This window comes from Podarcis tiliguerta (genome assembly GCF_965153285.1).
Source record: "Podarcis tiliguerta genome assembly, chromosome: 8".
NCBI classification, from domain to species: Eukaryota; Metazoa; Chordata; class Lepidosauria; order Squamata; family Lacertidae; genus Podarcis; species Podarcis tiliguerta.
In genome coordinates, this window is record NC_139541.1 from 77454032 (window position 1) to 77472567 (window position 18536).

The 18536-nt window shown below is 49.1% G+C and overlaps 2 protein-coding genes across 2 annotated transcripts in view; one reads left to right on the forward strand and one right to left on the reverse strand.

The window, feature by feature from the left end:
* The window catches only part of LOC310684673 (uncharacterized protein), a 32161-nt gene extending 14634 nt beyond the window's left edge, over positions 1-17527 (reverse strand). Inside the window, exons 1-2 of the mRNA XM_083456137.1 lie at positions 17303-17527; positions 16483-16589 (exon numbers count right to left, since the gene is read on the reverse strand). The gene's annotated coding sequence lies outside the window, so the exon portion shown is untranslated. The remainder of the gene's footprint in view (positions 1-16482; positions 16590-17302) is intronic.
* Positions 3499-17982, forward strand: LOC310684542 (pregnancy-specific beta-1-glycoprotein 8-like). Its single transcript, XM_083455859.1, has 6 exons — positions 3499-3894; positions 6194-6601; positions 9745-10125; positions 12414-12557; positions 14234-14308; positions 17535-17982. Exons 1-5 carry the CDS (start codon positions 3843-3845, stop codon positions 14269-14271), a joined length of 1023 nt encoding a protein of 340 aa, XP_083311985.1. The 5' UTR covers positions 3499-3842; the 3' UTR covers positions 14272-14308; positions 17535-17982.
* The last annotated feature ends 554 nt before the right edge of the window (positions 17983-18536 follow it).

Genomic DNA, 18536 nt, shown 5'->3' on the forward strand with positions numbered 1-18536 from the left:
TGGAGACAATGGGAGAAAAATAAAATATGTCTGTACACCCATAGGAAGTGCTGCCTCTCCCAAATCATTTCCTGCTCTGTTAAAAACCATTAGCAGGGCCATTGTAAAGGTGGGCACCTAACAATGATATAAACTATGCAATTGTTCAAAGCAGAGATGGGGAGCCTGTGGCCCTCTGGATATTGCTGGACTACAAAGCCACTTCCGATATAAGGAGGAGGTGGGGTTGCGGGCTTCACGCCCCTTCCCCACACTCGCGGGGCTGGCTCCAGCCCACGCGATAACAGAGGGAATCCTCGGCTGCGTCATACCCCGGGCCAGCCAATCGGTTGGCTCCGGGGGCGTGGCCTCGGCTATTTAGGTCTGCTGCAGCCGAGGCTTCCCCTCTTTCCCTCGCTGCAGCTGACCCGGTTTTCCCTCCCTTCCCACCCTTAGGTAGGTTCTTTGACCTTGCTATGGACCTTGGTTGGTCGCCATTGAGGGGCCTGGTAGGAATTTTTCCAAATGGCAGATTAGCACCATCCATTTGGTTTTCGCCTACCTCGTAGCAAACCATCACAACTCCTCAGTCTTGGCGGTTAGGCATTGGTGGGGGTACTGATTTATTGTTATGCAGATGAGGGGGGGGGAGGAGCGCTATCACCTTCCCCCAAACAAAGGGTAGTCCGGTAAAGGATTCCGGGGGCGTGGCCTTGTCCTAAGCCTAAGGAGGTGTGGGCCCAGGGCACGCCCCCACAAGGTGACGCTGGGGGGAGGTCCTAGTTGACGTGCCTCAGCAGGACTCCTCCCACTGGTGGTTAACCCTTACTGGCCTTGAAGCCGGTTAGTTGTTAGGACCAATGCCTAAGCCAATACCACTCAATTCCTGTAAACAATAAAGTTGTGGCCTAATTTGACCCATTAACCTGAATTCTTGTGTCCTGTGTCTTTATTTCATTGGGGGGAGGCGGGAACTCGCCATGCAATTCCCATCATGCTGGCTGTGGCTGGTGGGAACCGGAATCCAAACAGCAGACCAGTGGCCACAGGTTTCAACCGCCTGCTTGAAGAATTTCAAGGATACCACAACAAGCTGCGCACCCCAGCATGGCCACTAGTTGGCAGCGTTCACTTCTCCCGTCTCTCCATCGGAGTGTGTCTGTTTTTGTGACTTTCGTCAGTTCGGTTGCTGCATTGCTCCACTCTGAACGGCTGCTATCAGGCGGTGGTGACAGCAGGGAAACGGACTTCGTAACTTTCTTTCCTAATTCTTGCCAGGAAGCTAGCAAGAGCCACGCGTTGCATCATGGAAGCTATGCTGCTGTTTTGCAACGGGCAGGCAAGCGACAGGAAATAGAGGTTGCACTTCTTAGTGGCATAGGGGGGTGGGAGACAGGTAAGGAATGAACAACCAAAGAAGAAGAAATGAACAACCAAAGAAGAAGAAGGTAGCAGAGTTTGGTTTCAGAGTTGTGAGGGCAGATTTTTCATTCGTCTGTTTGTTTGTTTGTTTGTTTCTGTTGGCGGTGCGAGAGGTTGGAAAGCCCAGAGTTTGGTTGGTTGTATTTAGTTGACTGCATTGGGTTTTGCTTAAGAGTGTCAAAACTGGTGTTATGTACGGAGTTGAATAGGATCCAAAATGCAGCAGTCTGACTGGTCCTAGAACAATAGGATCCAAAATGCAGCAGTCTGATTGGTCCTAGAACAATGCAGCAGTATGATTGGTCCGCAGGAAGCACACAATCCAGTTCCAGATGGAAGTGAATCCACAACCTAATTGGCCTACAGGAGAATCCTGGAATTAGCCAATCACGTGCAGCCCATTGTGTAAATAATGTATAGAAAGCAGATACTTTGAGGGAACTTTCATTCCTCTTCACCACTATGACCTGAATAAAGAGCATGAAATCCTCTCTCGACTCCAAATATTTTTCAGCTGGACTCTGGAGGGACCTGTCAGGAGTGAACATGGACTGCTGGTACAACATAAACCTCCTACAGCCTCCTAAAGCCTACAAATTGATCTGGCCAATCTGCCATCCCTTCTGAGGATGCTTGGCTGCTGAAGGATGAGGCCTCCATCTGTTTACCTTCTCTTTACCTCTTTTGCCAAAGTCCCGGACGATTTTGCATCGTGTTGAACTTCTTGCTTTTATACTCACTTTCCTACCACCACCACCACAGAGCCCAAGGTGGCACACGTGGTTCTCCTGTTCCTCAATGAACCCCCAAAAAACCCTGTGAGGTAGATTAGGCTGAGAGGGAAAGTGACTGGCCCAAGGTCACAGTTCATTGATGGCTGAGTGAGGATTCGAACTGTGGTTCGCCAGGTCCTAGTCCTACACTTAAGCTGGCCCTCAAGGTGCCTGCCCATTCCTGCTCCCCATCTTCTTACCAGGTGCCTCTTCCACCAGCCGGATTCCACCATGGCATCTGGTAGACGGAGGAACTTCAGCCTCAGGGACAAATGCGGCCCTTCAGGGCTTTATTCCTGGCCCCTGGGATGCTCCACGTGCAAGACCCCTCCTTACACCCCTTGAGTGGGAATGCGTCCTTGAAATCCGATAATGCCTCTTGAATGTTTGGGAGCCAAAGAAAGGCGTGCATCGAATTAGCCTGCTGTTTTACGGCTTTGGGCATCTGCCTGCCTCGAGAGATAATGGAGTGTGCTTCCAGGGGTGAAGTCTAAGTGCTGGCGAATCGCAGCGCCTGCTGTGGCTGTGAAGACTCGTAACTACTGCCTCCAGCGTTGTTCTGGCTGCATTTGCAGCACTAAACTGAACTCCCTGGGGCACGAGCCTGGGCAGCGTGTTGGGAGGTCCTGAGCTGCCCAGAGGACAAGACCCCCCTCTCAGCCTCACTGATGTGGTCCAAAGGAAGGCAGAGCAATATGTTTGGCACCAGCTGGGCAGCAGGAGTTGCTGGAAGTTGCAAACAAGGCGCTATCTTAGGGACTCCGCTCTGCATCTGTGTAGCGTTCACTCCTAAGCCTTTTTTCCTGAAGATGAGCCGCAAAGCAGCCTACTGCGCAAAGGTAATATTTGCATGAATTGTTTGCCTCTGGCCCTACCTGCCCTGGCGTGTGGCCCCCAGAAGGTTTCGAAGCAAATAATGTGGCCCTCGGAGCTGAAAATCTCCCCTTCTGAATGTAAGAACTGAATTTAAGAGTGGAAACATGAGACACTGAGAGACCTAAAATTGACAGGCCTTTCCATCCTTATGAACTGCGCCATGTTTCCTAACTGTGCCTACTCAGAAGTAAGTCCTACTGAATTCAGTGGGCCTTACTCCTGGGTAAGTGCGGTTAGGATTGCAGCCAAGACTAAAGCATGGCAGTTGCCTGTTCTCCTTCCCTCCCTCCCTCCCTCCCTCCTTCCCTCCCTGTGCTGTTGCATCACTATAGCAGACTGTAGGCTCTTTGAGAGCAGAGACCTGTCTGTGTTGCCTAGCTAACAATGGACATTGAGGACACTCTACTGATAAATAATCCCTTCTGTGCATGGAAGGGGTGGCAACTGATCTCCTCCACAAGAACCCAGTGACCCGCTTTCCCCCACACCTCTGGGGTTGCACTACAGAGCTGAACTGCCAGGACTCAGCCTTAGTCACCTTGAGATGGTGCAACTCAGAAACGGCAAAAGAAACGAACCAAAGAAGGCAGGGATGTGTCGACCTTGTGTTACGGTGCCCGTTTCCTTCCTTTTTTTCTGCAGGACAAAAGGAGAAACAGGCTGAGGGGAGGAAGCGAGTGTCGCAGGCAGAGGGACCCAGACTTTGTCCAGAGAAGAGGCTCTGCCCGTCCGTCCGTCCACCCTGATTCTTGGAAGTGTTTGAAGTTTCGCAGGCTGCAGGCGAAAAAGGCGATGGGTCTCCCCAACAGCCGACAGGGAGCACCGAAGGTCATGTTTCTGGCAGGTAAGCTGAGGAAAGTGAGTAGGGCAGCAGCAAAGCGTCTTTCTTGCGCGCAAAAGGCCGCAGGTTCAATCCCTGGCTCTCCAGGTCAAGCTAGGATTGTCCCTTCCTTGAAACCCTGGAGAGCCGCTGCAGTTCAGTGTAGGCAAAAGAGTTACAGAATCACAGAACTGTAGAGTTGGAAGGGACCCCGAGGGTCATCTAGTCCAACCCCCTGCAATGCAGGAATCCCAGCAAAAGTTTCCCTGGCAGATGGCCACCCAACCTCTGCTTAAAGACCTCCAAGGAAGGAGAGTCCACCACCTCTCACGGGAGACTGTTCCACTGTTGAACAGCCCTTACCACCAGAAAGTTCTCCCTGATGTTTAGTCGGAATCTCCTTTCTTGTAACTTGAAGCCCTGGGTTCGAGTCCTACCCTCCGGAGCCGGAGAAAACAAGCTCGCTCCATCTTCCAACGTGGCAGCAGCCCTTGAGATATTTGAAGACGGTTCTCATATCTCCTCTTAACCCAGCTCCTTCGACCGTTCCTCATAAGGCTTTGGTTTCCAGACCCTTGAAGTTCTCAGTCGCCCTCCTCTGCACACGTTCCAGCTTGCCAATATCCTTCTTAAATTGTGGCTCCCCGGTTAGATGGATCGGCAGCCTGGTTGCACAAGGCGCAGGGCCAGGAGGGGACATTTTGGCACTTGAGACTGGGGGGGGGGGGACCTGCTGCCCCCAGATCACAACCTGCCTCCTCCTTGCAGCAGGCATACCTGCAGCTGAGGAGCTGGCAGCAAAGCAGCCGCCGCAGCAGAACAGCTTGTTTTCATTGAGAATCCTGCATTGCAGGGGGTTGAAATACAGACCCTCAGAATTCCTTCCAACTCTATGATTTTAGGGTGCGGCCATGGAGATTGTGGTGGCAGGGGGAGGCAAGTGGTGGGGTGCACCCATGATGGGGGAGGTGGCAGGGGGTGCCCTCAACAGCAGGGCACACTCGTAGTGGGGTCAGGGGCATGCAGTGGGCAGTGTGCTCCTTGGACCCAAATCTGCCTCCTGAGCTGACCACCTTTCTCCTTCTCATGGGCAGGCTGGCCCAATATCTTCAGTTCAGAAGAGCAAACTTCCTCTTTTCCCCTTCAAGGTACCATTTTCTGCCACACCCTGAAGCACAGAAACACCCAGCTTCCTTTGCCGTTTATGGCAGACCCTCCAAGTGCCCCTCTTTTCCAGCGATTTATCAAAGCTGTCCCGGTTTCTGATTTGATCCTGGAATGCCCCATTTTTCCTTTGTTGTTGTTTAGTCATTTAGTCGTGTCCGACTCTTCGTGACCCCCTGGACCAGAGCACGCCAGGCACTCCTGTCTTCCACTGCCTCCCGCAGTTCGGTCAAACTCATGCTGGTAGCTTCAAGAACACTGTCCAACCATCTCGTCCTCTGTTGTCCCCTTCTCCTTGTGCCCTCCATCTTTCCCAACATCAGGGTCTTTTCCAGGGAGTCTTCTCTTCTCATGAGGTGGCCAAAGTATTGGAGCCTCAGCTTCAGGATCTGTCCTTCCAGTGAGCACTCAGGGCTGATTTCCTTCAGAATGGATAGGTTTGATCTTTTTGCAGTCCATGGGACTCTCAAGAGTCTTAGGATGTCCCTATTTTCACCTGATAAATATTGGAGTGTACAGTAGGGCGTCTCTATTTCCATCAGAGAAATGTTGGAGGGTATGGAGTTATCCGACCCCCCCGAGCCAAGGAAATAAGTAACTATGCAACCTTTAGAAGACATCTGGAGGCAGACCTGTATAGGGAATTGTGGTTTTTTTTTAATGTTTCATGTTTCATTTTGTTTTTATCTATGTTGGAAGCCACCTAGAGTGGCTGGGGCAACCCGGTCAGATGCGCAGGGGCAAGAATAATAAAACTGTTGTTGTTGTTAAGGAATAAAGGTAAAAGTAAAGGGACCCCTGACCATTAGGTCCAGTCGTGACCGACTCTGAGGTTGCGGCACTGGTCTCGCTTTACAGGCCGAGGGAGCTGGCGTTTGTCCACAAACGGTTTTCCCAGGTCATGTGGCCAGCATAACTAAGCTGCTTCTGGCGAAACCAGAGCAGTGCACGGAAACGCCGTCTACCTTCCCGCCAGAACGGTACCTATTTATCTACTTGCACTTTGACGTGTTTTCGAACTGCTAGGTTGGCAGGAGTGTTAAGGAATAAGATGCCCCTATTTTCACCGGAGGAATGTTAGAGGGAATGTTATTGTGTGTGTGTTAGACCATTGCCCTGTAGAAGAAGTCTTAGTCCATTTTTCCTCCCCTTTCCTTAGGTTTCCTCCTAAGCTGCATGTTGCAGCTGGTGCCAGCACAATTTCAACCCCAGTTGTCTTTGACCCCTGACCCAATTGAGCCTTTTCTGGGCAAGGATGTCAAGCTGTCTCTGAGGAACGCCCCCCGGCAGTTCGCGCAGTGCCAGTGGTTCCGGCAAAGCCGCTCGGGGAGAGTGGAGAACATCTTCACGCAATTTGGGGAGACTCAGGGGCAGCAGAAAAAAGGCCCTGGACACACCGGACGGGAGACGTTGAGAGACGGGTGCTCCTTGTATATCACGAGGTTGACGCAGTCCGATGCGGCGAACTACACCGTGGTGATTGAGCTCAGCCCAGACCAGCAAACAGGCCAAGGGCAACAATTTGTAGGGAGAAACCTCTCAGCCTCTTCTTATTTGGAAATCTCAAGTAAGTACCAAACCGCTCGGTCGCCACCTTTTTCAAGGAAAGGCTCCTGTGTCTTTAACCACAATGTAACGGGGAAAGGGCCATCCTTTTTTACTTAGCGTTGCACCAGAGGCAAAAGAGAGCAGGGTGGAGAATGTTAAGTTTTTCCTTCTTCCTCTTTTTAAATTGCTTTTTATTGAGTTTTAAACTGGTTATTCATCTACATATTCCATTCACTTTTTAACATATATTGCACACATATAAAAACCAAACAATAACAACATTTCTACACAATATTTCTTCCCACCACCTCAGTGCAGCTTTTTCTGTCTTCGTTCTCTTTTCAGCTGTGCTGTTTTTCCTTAAGGTAAAGGGTAAAGGGACCCCTGACCATTAAGTACAGTTGTGACCGACTCTGGGGTTGTGGCGCTCATCTCACTTTATTGGCCGACGGAGCTGGCGTACAGCTTCCGGGTCATGTGACCAGCATGACTAAGCCACTTCTGGCGAACCAGAGTGGCGCACGGAAACACCATTTACCTTCCCACCGGAGCAGTACCTATTTATCTACTTGCACTTTGACGTGCTTTCGAACTGCTAGGTTGGCAGGAGCAGGGACCAAGCAACAGGAGCTCACCCCGTCACGGGGATTTGAACCACCAACCTTCTGATCGGCCAGTCCTAGGCTCTGTGGTTTAACCCACAGCGCCACCCACATCCCTTGTTTTTCCTTACTGCCTTTCTAATAGGTAATATATCTCATCTATCTGACCTTCACGTTGCAAAATTTAGTCGGAACATATCAAGGGTTTTTATCTGAGAACAATGTTTCCCTAGATAATCTTTTACACGTTCCCACTCCTTTTTACTTCTTCTTTTTTTCTTTTCTGACATTTTGGTTTGGCTGGTTCCTAACTGTCATTCTTGCTAATTCCAAATACAATTTATCTTGCCATTCTTCCTTTGTTGGTGTCTTTCCAATTTCTAGCCATTAACATAGAACGCTCAGTTTTTCCTTTGTGCAGGAGGTTAGTCTCCGCACACAAACACCTCCCTATCCTCTGTTCAGGCAAGCAAGAGGCATTGTCGAAGTTCGGGGGCCCAGTCCCGCCAGGCAAACGCCCTCAGGGAGGGTCTGGAGCAGCAGCGCCCATGAAAGGCATGGCCTGGGGAGGATTCCAGGGGCCAGTGAGAGAGTTGTGGAGGGCCGGAGGTTCCCCCCAACATTTGCCGCTTGCTCTTGCAAATGTTCTCCCTGCTGCCAACTGCAATGGCGCTTTGTTTAGGGACGATTGTAATGTTTAATAGGTTATTGTAGTTTAGTGTTCTGTTGGAAGCCGCCCAGAGTGGCTGGGGAAACCCAGCCAGATGGGCAGGATATAAATATTATTATTATTATTATTATTATTATTATTATTATTATTATTATTATTATATTTCCACACCATGAAAGGCTTGGCTCTGCCAGTCTCTGCAGACATGCCTCCTATATATCAAGGGCACAAGAGACCCGCTCTGGAAGAACGGCTGATAAAATTACTGGAGCTGGCTAAGATGGCGAAGCCGACATGTTTAATTAGAGAAAAATCATTGCTGGCACTGGTTAAGGATTGGAAATTTCTTATGGACTTCTTGCAGGATAGGGGAAATGAATGTGTACTATTGGGATTGGGATATTTTAAAAACACTACTTTATAGGAGACAGAATGGTTGTGGTTTAAGGAACGAATGTGATGTGTAGCCGCAGGACAGAGAGCCAGAAGTCATTTTACTATCTTCTATTTTATTTTCTGTTCTTTCTTTCTCTTCTCTCTCGCTTTCTCTTTCTGTAGGTCTCTCCTTGTCTTGTGTTTTCTTCTTTCAGGCTTTGTTCTTTTTTAGACTAAGTAGCTGTTTTATCTTAGCATATTATTAAAAAAAGCTACTTTACAATGTGTATGTATTTTTGTATATCTGTGGATGAGCATCAATAAATAAGTGTGTGTGCCTATGGCACAACAGCAGGCAGATTTTATGGTCAGCTGGCAAGCCCTAATTTGATCTCAGCACACTCCTATCAATTCACCAACCTTTTCTTGAAGTTTTGGCTCTAAATAAATTTAAAATTGTAGGGTCAGAAACAGTGGGAAGTTTCTGCCTTTTAAACCAACTCCTGTATCCTTCGGGGGGGCGGGTCGTAGAATGTTGTTGGAAGATTTTCCCCAGTACTTGCTTAGGGCTGCTGTATTTCTGGGGTTTCCCAGACCTATCTGAGATTTGAATGTCAGGGGAAAAAACACCTCTGTCTGGATTTTTGCCCATGCTGATAAAAGCTTCAGCTGCTCATTTCAAGGCTAATGTCCAAAAGGCGTAGGAGCAGGGACTATGAAAAAAGTGGCAATCCAGCAGAGGGGAGGAGCAAAGTTATTTAAGGGTAGTTTGGCCCCTTCCACAAAAAGTTGCTAGTTGACCGGAAAGGAAAGGAAAAGAAAGGAGATAGGCTGCACAAGCTAGGTTTGCAGAAGCAGAGTGATAAAAATTTGGCAAGGTCTGCGGGTCCAGCTGCTGATTGCGGCACAGGAGTACAAGCTGTGAAATAAGTTGGCAACCTGCTTTCCAAATATATATATACCGTATTGGCCGGAATATAAGCCACACCTTTAAAATTCAAGGGGGGGGGAGATAAAATACCCGAATATAAGCTGCTCCCTTAAAATTCCACTGGCACTCACAGCCATAAATGGCAAATGTAGAAGAAAATCCTACAGTGATCTCCTAAAAGCCCATTTTTGTAAGGTCTCAAATTTAATGCTTTGCCGTATTTTTCGCTCTATAAGACGCACCAGACCACAAGACACACCTAGTTTTTGGAGGAGGAAAACAAGAAGAAAATTCTGAATCTCAGAAGCCAGAACAAGAGGGATTGCTGTGCAGTGAAAGCAGCAATCCTTCTTGCTGTTCTGGCTTCTGGGATAGCTGTGCAGCCTGCATTCGCTCCATAAGATGCACACACATTTCCCCTTGCTTTTTAGGAGGGGAAAAGTGAGTCTTATAGAGCAAAAAATACGGTAACTTTTCAGAGTCGGAATTTGGGGGGGAAATACAAGGCTTATATTCAGGCCACTACGGTATATTCAACTCTCATCCTGAGCCATGTGAAATCCTCACGAATTCTATTTTTACAGGCCTCATGTCCATAATCCTCAACCCACAACGTCCTGTTCAAGGTCAGGACCTCACCCTGACCCCACAAAATGCCCCAAAGCAATTAAGCTTCTGCAAGTGGGTCATACACCCCAGGGGCGGGCAAGAAAAAGTTCTTGAATACGACCCAGAGGACATAGACCAGCAAAGCTTGTCCCAAGGCAGAACGACTTTGAGGCAGGATTGCACCTTGCACATCAGGCAGCTTGATGTTTCTGACACCGGCAACTACACGGTGAAGATCGAATCTCTTCTGAACCAGCAGCAACAACCAGGACAGGGGACTTCCCCCCGGGAACCTGAAATTGGAGACTTTCAGGTGCACAAGGGACAGATCTATCTTGACGTCCTCCGACAATCTGGCAAGTATCCTTCCTCTCCAAAGCTCTACACCGTACGGCAGCCACCTGCTTAAATAAACAACGACTTCTTCCTTTTTGGGCCCCTTAAAAGCATTTTTAACATCATCAAACCGCTCCATCGATTAGACATTGAAACCCCACTGCAAGCACTAGGGGGGGCGCCAAACTTAACATTTGCATTCCAGGGCAAAACATTTCCTTGGTCAAGCAGAGTCCCTTCTAGAGCTTTCTCTCCTGCTGCGGTTTAACTTCTGACACCACTGTTGCGCTTTTCCAAAGAGTGGTGGAAAGCAATTAAGTTGCAGGTCTTAATTTCTATCCGGCTTCCCAATGAAAGAGACACAAATCTGGGGGTTTGCTCACAGCCCGTTGCTGTCCTGAGCATCTTGAGCAGGTGCTGAGTTGCTGTGCTACGGAGACGCAGAGAGTCTGGTCTCTGGAGAAGGCCAGGCAAGAGTAGCAGAAGGCGGATCCTGACCGTAAACTGATCAACTAGTCCTCCTCTCTTTTAGGTCCTGTCCACACCACATATTTAAAGCACTTTGATGCCACTTTAAACCGTCATGGCTTCCCCCCAAAGGATTCTGGGAAGTGTAATTTGCTATGGTGGCTAAGAGTTGTTAGGAGACACCTGCCCCCTTCCCCTCACAGAACCACAATTCCCAGAATTCCGTGGGAAGAGATATAATATATGTATACTATACCAGCCGGTGCCCAATATGTGGTCTTATTTATTGGTTTCTCTTACACAGTTTGTAGTCCAGCATCCATTTTGGACCAGCTCCCAAGAACTCAGCTCCAACTGTTTCTCAAAAGAGCAGTTTGCCTTTTGGCCACTAGGCGGCAACCACATAAATATACAGTGGTGCCTCGCAAGACGAAAAGAATCCGTTCCATGAGTCTCTTCGTCTAGCGGTTTTTTCGTCTTGCTAAGCAAGCCCATTAGCGGCTTAGCGGATTAGCGCTATTAGCGGTTTAGCGGCTATTAGCGGCTATTAAAGGCTTAAGGGATTAGCGGATTAGCTGCTAAAAGGCTATTAGCAGCTTAGTGCCTTAGAAAAAGGGGGTGGGGAGCGGAAAAAAAACCCCAGGAATCGCAAGACATTTTCGTCTTGCGAAGCAAGCCCATAGAGAAATTTGTCCTGCGAAGCACCTCCAAAACGGAAAACGCTTTCATCTAGCGGGTTTTCCGTCTTGCGAGGCATTCGTTTTGCGGGGCACCACTGTATACAATATTGCAAGAGGCAATGGAGAACTGGTAGCTCTGTGAGGGGAATTGGAGCTTCCTAACAACCCCCAGCAACTTTTCAGCAGACTACATTTCCCATGATTCTTTGCAGGGAAGTCATGGCTGTTTAAAGTGGTATGGCACTCCTTTCAACATACAGTGGAACCTTGGTTCCCGAATGGCTTAGATGCCAACCAAATCGGCTCCCAAATGCCACAAACCCGGAAGTAAGTGTTCCGGTCTGCGAATGTCTTTCAGAAGCCGAATATCCAACGCGGCTTCTGTTTGAGTGCAGGAAGCTCCTGCAGCCAATCGGAAGCCGCGCCTCAGTTTTTGAATGGTTTTGGGAGTCGAACGGACACCCGGAACAGATTAAGTTCGAGAACCAAGGTACCACTGCATAGTACAGACAGGGCCTTGATCTAAGAAGTACTTAGATTGAGTACTAAGAAGGACCCAGCCAGATGGGTGGGGTATAAATTTATTATTATTATTATTATTATTATTATTATTATTATTATTATTATTATTATACAGGGCCGTGATCTAATAAGTACTTAGATTAAGTACTATAAAGTACCCTGCCAGATGGGTGAGGTATAAATAACCACTATTATTATTATTATTATTATTATTATTATTATTATTATTGAGGACAGCAAGCCCTAGGTTGGGAGAGGGATCCCTGCCTCATTCTCTCACACTGGAGAGAACGCCTGGTCTAAAAAACGTTCATTCTGCCATCTTGGGACTTTAAACTATTGTTTCAGCCATGTGCAAATCAGTGCCATCCTATGCGCACCTGTTCAGGGATGCTTTAACCTCTTCAAAATAAAGTTGCCAGCTTACCCTGTACAGCCAGGCGGTGGGGAGTTTTGGATACATTTAATTTACGCAGATTGAATCACTACCTAGGCTGTTTATTTAAGGTTTATTTAACAGTTGGAAAGACCTCGTTGCGCGGGTGTTGGAACGCACCTCCGGATCGCAACAGGGCAGCTGTTTGGAGCCGGATTCTGGATCAATGCTTTCATTCCCAATCCTTTTTCCCCTCTTTCAGGTCATGACCCCCAAAAAGGTCATGGCTCCCAAAAAAGCCGTGCCTCTGCCTCGTTGACCTACAGTGCAGCCGTCGTCGCTGGGACCTTGCTTGGATCGCTCGCCTGGGCAGACGCCCTGATGCCCGTTTTCTCCGGGCTATTCTGTGAGTGGCACACAAACCGCTAGGATACGCAGCTTCAGAAATGAGGATAAGGCTCTTTCTCGAGGGCTGCCGGTCATGGTGGCAGCAGGTCTCTGAAAACCAGCCACTGGGGAATGAGAGTCCAGCTTGTAGGCTTCTCAGAGGCATCTGGTGGGCTGCTGTGAGGAAAGGGTGCTGGACCAGACAGACCTTTGCTCTGACCCAGCGGGGATCTTCTTAAGTCCCTAGAGATGGGAATAAGGACCAGGGGCAAAGTGTTTTGTTTTGGCCCATATGCAACAGTCATCATTGGCCATCCCACACTCTCACACAGACAGGCTCACACACCATCATACCTTCCGACACGACATGGCGCAAATCCGGAACACCGTCTTTTGGGTCTGAAATCCTGCACAAGTCACATGGCCTGTGTGAGATCACAGATCTGGGCAAAGCACTTTTTCGGGGTGAGTTTTTGGCCTGAAATTGCACAACCACAAAGCAGTGGCGTAGCATGGGTTGTCAGCACCCGGGGCAAGGCAAGTAATTTGCGCCCCCTAACCCGTGGATTTTAGCACTCGGGCAGAGAGCTGCGAGTGCGAGCGCCCCCCCCCCGATGTGCCCGGTGCGGCCGGCCCCCCCTGCACCCCCCATGCTACGCCACTGCCACAAGGCTCCCAAAGTGGCCACTGTTCTCTCTCAGGAAGAAACGGGACGTCCCAGTTTTTTCCAAAGCAGTTGACAGGGATGCACCATACCTTTAAAGCAAACATGTACACCCCAAAGAAGCCTGGGAACTGTATTATTATTATTATTATTCGTTTCATTTCAATACCGCTTTATATTTTTAAGAAAAATCTCAAAGTGCTTTACAGCACATTAAAACAATCCAGAATCAAACATTTCCAAAGAAAGTCAAATATAAAGTATACAGCCAAAGCAACATAATTAACAGGAAACTAAAATATTATCTTAAAGATTTCAAAATGAAACATTACAAAGGAGGTCAGCTACAGAATACGTATTTAACACAAACAAAGTTAACCAAAAAAATCTTAAACATTCCGAAAGAAAACATTGCTAAGTGAAGTCAAATGTAAAATGCACATTTAAAACAGTACCATTTACCAGTGGCGTAGCGTGGGGGGTGCAGGGAGGGCCGGCCGCACCGGGCACAACATCTGGGGGGGGGGCGCTCGCACTCGCAGCTCTCTGCCCCTACCTGGCTCACTCACTCTCTCTCACTGCAGTGCTGGCTGTGCGAATCCGATCCGAGCCGCCGGGTTGCCGGCCACTGTGGAGGGGAGGGTGCCAGGCGTGCGGTGCGGTGCGGAGAGAGAGCGAGGGACTATCTGGGGGAGGGACAGTGCAGCGGGGGGGGCGCAAATGACTTGCCTTGCCCCGGGTGCTGACAACCCACGCTACGCCACTGCCATTTACAGAGCCAGGACCCCCCAGCACAACGAACCACAGTTCCCAAGATTTATCGGGTGGGAGGGGAAATGTTCTATAAATGTTCCAGGGTTTGAATTTCCGCTGGAGCACAAAGCTCCCTTGGCCGCCTTGAGCCACTCGCCCTGTCCTACCTAGCAGAATTGTTGTGAGGCTAAAATAGGACAATCTCTGTGTTTCTTTATCACTGGAGGAAGGGCAGGATGTGAACCTACTTAATGAACCCATTTCCTCCGCCCTTTTAGGCTCCCTCACTTCCCTGAGGCGCAAAGTCATCCCGTGAACGATGGGTTTGGCGGAAAGTCCCTAACTTTTGCAAGGTATGTTGACAGCTTGTTGGGTTGGTAGTGACAGCGGGGGCTCGATCTCGCAGGACCCACAACTTCTGGGGCGTTTGCTCCTTCCCCAGTTTGGGCTCAAATTCAGCTCGTAGGAAACCAGTGTCGTGCGGTGCTTCTCCTCCCATGCCCAGAACGAGGACGCCAAGAAAATCCAGAAATCCAAAGCCAAACTGATCAGAAGAACCTTGCTTAGCCTGCTCCTTTGCCTTTAACAGCAGTTTGATCTGCATGAAACATTAACTAGTCAAGCTGCTCTTTCAAGCACAGCAATGAAGACATCAAAAACCCATGTGGACCTGTCTATCAATAAAGCCTTTCCAGGTACCCTAGGTTTGGGGCTTAGCCAAATACAGTGGACCCTTGGGTTGCAAACGTGATCCATGCGGGATGCATGTTCGCAACCCGCAGCATTCGCAACCCGCAGCGGCGCGTCTGCGCATGCGCGGGTTGCGATTTGACGCTTCTGCGCATGCATGACCGCTGAAACCCGGAAGTAACCTGCTCCAGTACTTCTGGGTTTCGACAGGTCCATAACCCAAAAAAACGCAACCTGAAGCGTCTGTAACCCGAATAATGACTGTAGCTCATTGGGGGAGAATCGTCTTGCACACTGCTGGTCCCTGGTTCAAATCCCGGCATCGCCAAGTAGGGCTGGGTGAGATCCCACACCTGACAGCTAGATGGACCGGTGTTCTGATTTGCTACAAGGCATCTTCTGTCCTGATTCCCACTCAGACCCTGATGACTTGAGAGTGAGGAAGAGGCCTTCATTGAGGCAGAGTAGAGGAAAAGCCTTGGCAACAGGCAGCAACTCACAGGAGTCCAGTTAGGACAGGCAAGGCAAGTCCAGTTGGGCTGCAAGCAGTAGTTCCAGTTTACAGAGAGTCCAAGATCTGGACAAGCAGTTCAGAACTGGGCGGAAGCAATAGGGTTGTCCCAACGGGCAAGGCTTGCTTACTCACAGGACTCTCCTGCCTCACAAGACTCCTGAGTGAAGGCGGCCACTGTGTTGGAAGAGGGTCTGTTCCCAGAAATGGGGGCACCATCAGGGCCTGGGTGACCAAGCCGTGCCCCACTCCTGGCGCCGCTTCCTGCAACCCTGGCTGTTGGCTAGGATAGAGTCCTACTTTCCATCCAGAGCTAGGGTTGCCAAAAAGTGAAAATCCGGACACAAAAGTTGCTGAGAGCCAGTGTGGTGTAGTGGTTAAGAGCGGTGGACTCATAATCTGGTGAACCGGGTTCGATTCCCCGCTCCTCCACATGCAGCTGCTGGGTGACCTTGGGCCAGTCACACTTCTCTGAAGTCTCTCAGCCCCACTCACCTCACAGAGTGTTTGTTGTGGGGGAGGAAGGGAAAGGAGAATGGTAGCCGCTTTGAGACTCCTTTGGGTAGTGATAAGGCGGAATATCAAGTCCAAACTCTTCTGTTGCTATTGTTGTTGTTGTTTGACCAATGTTGCTGAGCTTTTTTGCTTGTTTGCAAAAAACACAAAAAAACACAGAAAACAAAACCACTGAAGTTTTTGAGCTATTTTAAAGAATAGCTCCTTATCTAAACTTTGGACGTGGCTTTCCCAGCCGGACACTGCTTATGACTGTCATATTCCGGCTATATCCGGGAAAGTATGGACATATGGCCACCCTATCAACCATATCTTGGGAGGGACAAATTCCTGCTTTCTCTGGACCTCCTCTCCCATCCCCCTCCTTGTCCGTCTGAGCCTCCTGGGCCTGGCATCACCCCTGGACTCAGGACAGCCTCCTGTATTCCTATGTCTTAAAGGTAAAGGTACTCCTGCCCTTTACGGGCCAGTCTTGACAGACTCTAGGGTTGTGCGCCCATCTCACTCAAGAGGCCGGGGGCCAGCGCTGTCCGGAGACACTTCCGGGTCACGTGGCCAGCATGACATCGCTGCTCTGGTGAGCCAGAGCCGCACACGGAAATGCTGTTTACCTTCCCGCTAGTAAGCGGTCCCTATTAATCTACTTGCACCCGGGAGTGCTTTTGAACTGCTAGGTTGGCAGGCGCTGGGACCGAACAGCGGGAGCGCACCCCGCCGCGGGGATTCGAACCGCCGACCTTTCGATCGGCAAGCCCTAGGCACTGAGGCTTTAACCCACAGCACCACCCGCGTCCCCTTCCCATGTCTTACCTTCTGTTAAAGTGGTCCTTCTTCCATCCTGGCATTGGAACCTTCTGTCTCTCCTGGGATGAGAGGCAGCAGGCTAAGTCCATCCTGCCTTTCCAAAGCATTTGGTTCTAAGGAAAATCAAGACATTCTGGGATCAAATCAGAACCTGGGTTGGTTTCTGTAAATCCGGGACTGTCCCTGGAAAACAGGGGCACTTGGAGCGTCTTTGTAAGAGGCACGAGCCACTGCAATCCATTGTGGCGTTGGAAAAAGCTGGGTGGATTTCCCCCCTGGAGCAGGTGGCAAAGCTTGAAGTAGCCACCAGGTGGCACCAGGCTTGACACCAACCACAACGGCAGCCTCCCGCTTACAAAAAGGGAATGATTTTCTCCAGTGGTGCTGAACATTTCCTGCGAGACAAATTGCCAAACAAACACGCGCACGAAAGCCCCCAACGCTGCAGAAACCAGCAGGGAAAGTTTCACCCCGCACAGGCATGAGCATTGTTACCTACGAATGCCTACAGATCTAGTTGCTTTAAAAGGCACAGGAGCAGGGGTTGCTAGGAAAAGTTGGCACCTCTGAATGTGACTTCTACTGATAGTGAGTTATTGCTGCTGCATCCAGTTTTTTGTTCATGCTCGACAACAAGCTACCGTATTTTTCGCTCCATAAGACGCACCTGACCATAAGACGCACCTAGTTTTTAGAGGGGGAATGCAAGGGGGGGAAATTATTTAAAGGGAGTGCTGTGCAGCGCTCCCTCTCGCTGTTCTGGCTTCTGGGATAGCCGTGCAGCCTGCATTCGCTCCATAAGACACACACTCACATTTCCACTTACATTTTAGGAGGGGGAAAGTGTGTCTTATAGAGCGAAAAATACGGTACTCAGTTCGAAATCATTTCGTCACATGTTCATCTTGCCTCTATTTTCCTTCTCCTCTTGCAAACTTTATTTTGTAAGCTGTTTGGGGCAAAGAACTCTCTCTCTCTCTCTCTCTGTCGGCTTATACTGTACAAGCTCCACATCACTAATACCCTATGAATATTCTAATCTCCAAATCTTTCCACAGCCTCGCCCTCTGGACAACAGATTCCCGATAACCAGGAAGGTCTCTCTACCTCTTTCTATGCAGTGCCAAGCCATGGATGAAGAAATATCCTGGATCCTGTGCAGTATTACATATAAAAACTTTATTTCATTTCTGTTAATACAAAAAAAAAAAAATAATGTAAAGGTTTCTGAAACTTCTATCCAGCATTCGATCAACTCAGCGTACACTCATTGGAATTAATAGACATGATGAACTTAGGCCCATTAATTTCACTGGGTCTCTTCTGATGTAGACAGTGCACAAGAAGTGCAACTTATAGAAACTCAGAAAAGTATATCAAACCTATGTAGCTTGTTTTCCCATAATTATCAGATGTTACCCAGTTTTGAACAAACTTATTGTAAGCCTGTTGGTGCTTTTCCTGATACTTTTTTCAAATAAAGTGTTGCTTTTTTTCTGCCTTAAAGCTGCAAATTTTCATTTCAGCTGCATGATTTGGCCCTTTGCTACCCATCTGGAAGAAATCTCTGCTGTTCTTATAACACTTTCCCGGGCATGGACTCTGCAGCACAGGAAGGGGTCAAGGGGTGGTGGTGAATAAAAGGATTAGTGGGGTAAAAGAATCAACATGGTGGAAGTTTATAAAATGGTGCGTGGCAGGGAGAAAGTGGAACAGAAGCCAGCCAGCAATAAATCACACGGAGTAGGTGAAGTCAACTCTTTATTAGAAGGAACAGGGTCTGCTCAGGGGAGCCAGGACTCATGAGCACAGCAGGTCTATTGTGGAGACGAAACCAGCCTTACCACAGCCTTACCTCCCTGGTAGCCTTCCCAAGCAATTTGAGACTTCGTTGCCATGCCTCTCTTTGCTCCATCCTCTTCATACCTCTGTGGGTTCTGTGAGACAAGGAGGGAGGGGAGCTTGTCGCAGCAGGAGGGGGAGACACCCCTGACTCTTCACCAGCCTGACTCCTCTCTGCCTCTTGTCCTCCCTCTTCCGCTGATTCAGCTTCTGCCTCT

Excerpts from the sequence above, each read along its gene's own strand:
- LOC310684542 (XM_083455859.1), top strand. The coding sequence starts at position 3,843 with ATGGGTCTCCCCAACAGCCGACAGGGAGCACCGAAGGTCATGTTTCTG. Across the intron at positions 3,895-6,193 it reads GAAGGTCATGTTTCTGGCAG|GTTTCCTCCTAAGCTGCATG; the intron begins GTAAGCTGAGGA and ends CCCTTTCCTTAG. Across the intron at positions 6,602-9,744 it reads TTCTTATTTGGAAATCTCAA|GCCTCATGTCCATAATCCTC; the intron begins GTAAGTACCAAA and ends CTATTTTTACAG.